At 60.1% G+C, this 672-nt stretch overlaps 1 protein-coding gene across 1 annotated transcript in view; it reads right to left on the bottom strand.

The window, feature by feature from the left end:
• The window catches only part of ATCAY (ataxia, cerebellar, Cayman type), a gene marked incomplete at both ends in the record, with an annotated part of 5,470 nt that extends 5,408 nt beyond the window's left edge, over nt 1-62 (bottom strand). Inside the window, one exon of the mRNA XM_010134441.1 lies at nt 3-62. Within this exon, the coding sequence (XP_010132743.1) occupies nt 3-62 (60 nt within the window). The remainder of the gene's footprint in view (nt 1-2) is intronic.
• Between the last annotated feature and the right edge of the window lie 610 nt (nt 63-672).

The raw sequence follows: 672 nt of genomic DNA, 5'->3' as shown, positions 1-672 counted from the left end.
ATGTGTTCTCGTCCTCCGTAGGGCTGCCCAGCGACTCCATCCCCGTCTCTTCTGGGAGAGGTCTGCAGGCCAGCCGAGATGCGGAGGTAAAGAGGCAGGAGAAAACAGATAAGGTTTAGGAGAAAGTCACCCCACAGCAGACGCAGGAGATACTGGGGACACTGGGAAGACCATGGAGCCCCAGGTGCGCTCTGCCCTTTCCCTTTTTCCCAGTCAGGGACACAGGAACAAATCCTGTCCCCAGAAGGGCCTGGAACATCCTCACTCTCCATGTTATCCCCACCTTTACCCCTGTCAGAAGTTCGAGGGGCAGTGCCAAGCTCACGGGCTCCTCAGAGGGTCCCGGGAAACACCTGCAGTTGCTTTCTGCCCCAGGCCCCGCTGCAGCAGGACAAAACTTTATCCAAGCCACCTCTCCCAGGAGGCAGCTGCCCCTTGGTCTACAGTCACTTCCCTCCAGGGCAGTTGGCGTTCACAGAGACAGTCAGGACCGTAGGTGGGATCCCAGCACTGTCACCCCCCCCTCACCTCAGCCGCCACCCGACAACAGCTGATGGTGATACCCAAACCCTGCTGAGGTTTGGAGGCAGGTTCCTCCTGAACTAAGATCCAGGCGCCAGCACGGGGACAGGGCTGTGCACGGGGCTGGTGGCCAGCAGCTGCCGCCCTTAC

Source organism: Buceros rhinoceros, unplaced genomic scaffold (genome assembly GCF_000710305.1).
Source record: "Buceros rhinoceros silvestris isolate BGI_N320 unplaced genomic scaffold, ASM71030v1 scaffold47174, whole genome shotgun sequence".
NCBI classification, from domain to species: Eukaryota; Metazoa; Chordata; class Aves; order Bucerotiformes; family Bucerotidae; genus Buceros; species Buceros rhinoceros.
Note: the sequence above shows the minus strand (reverse complement) of the source record. Positions and strands in the feature narration are given on the sequence as shown.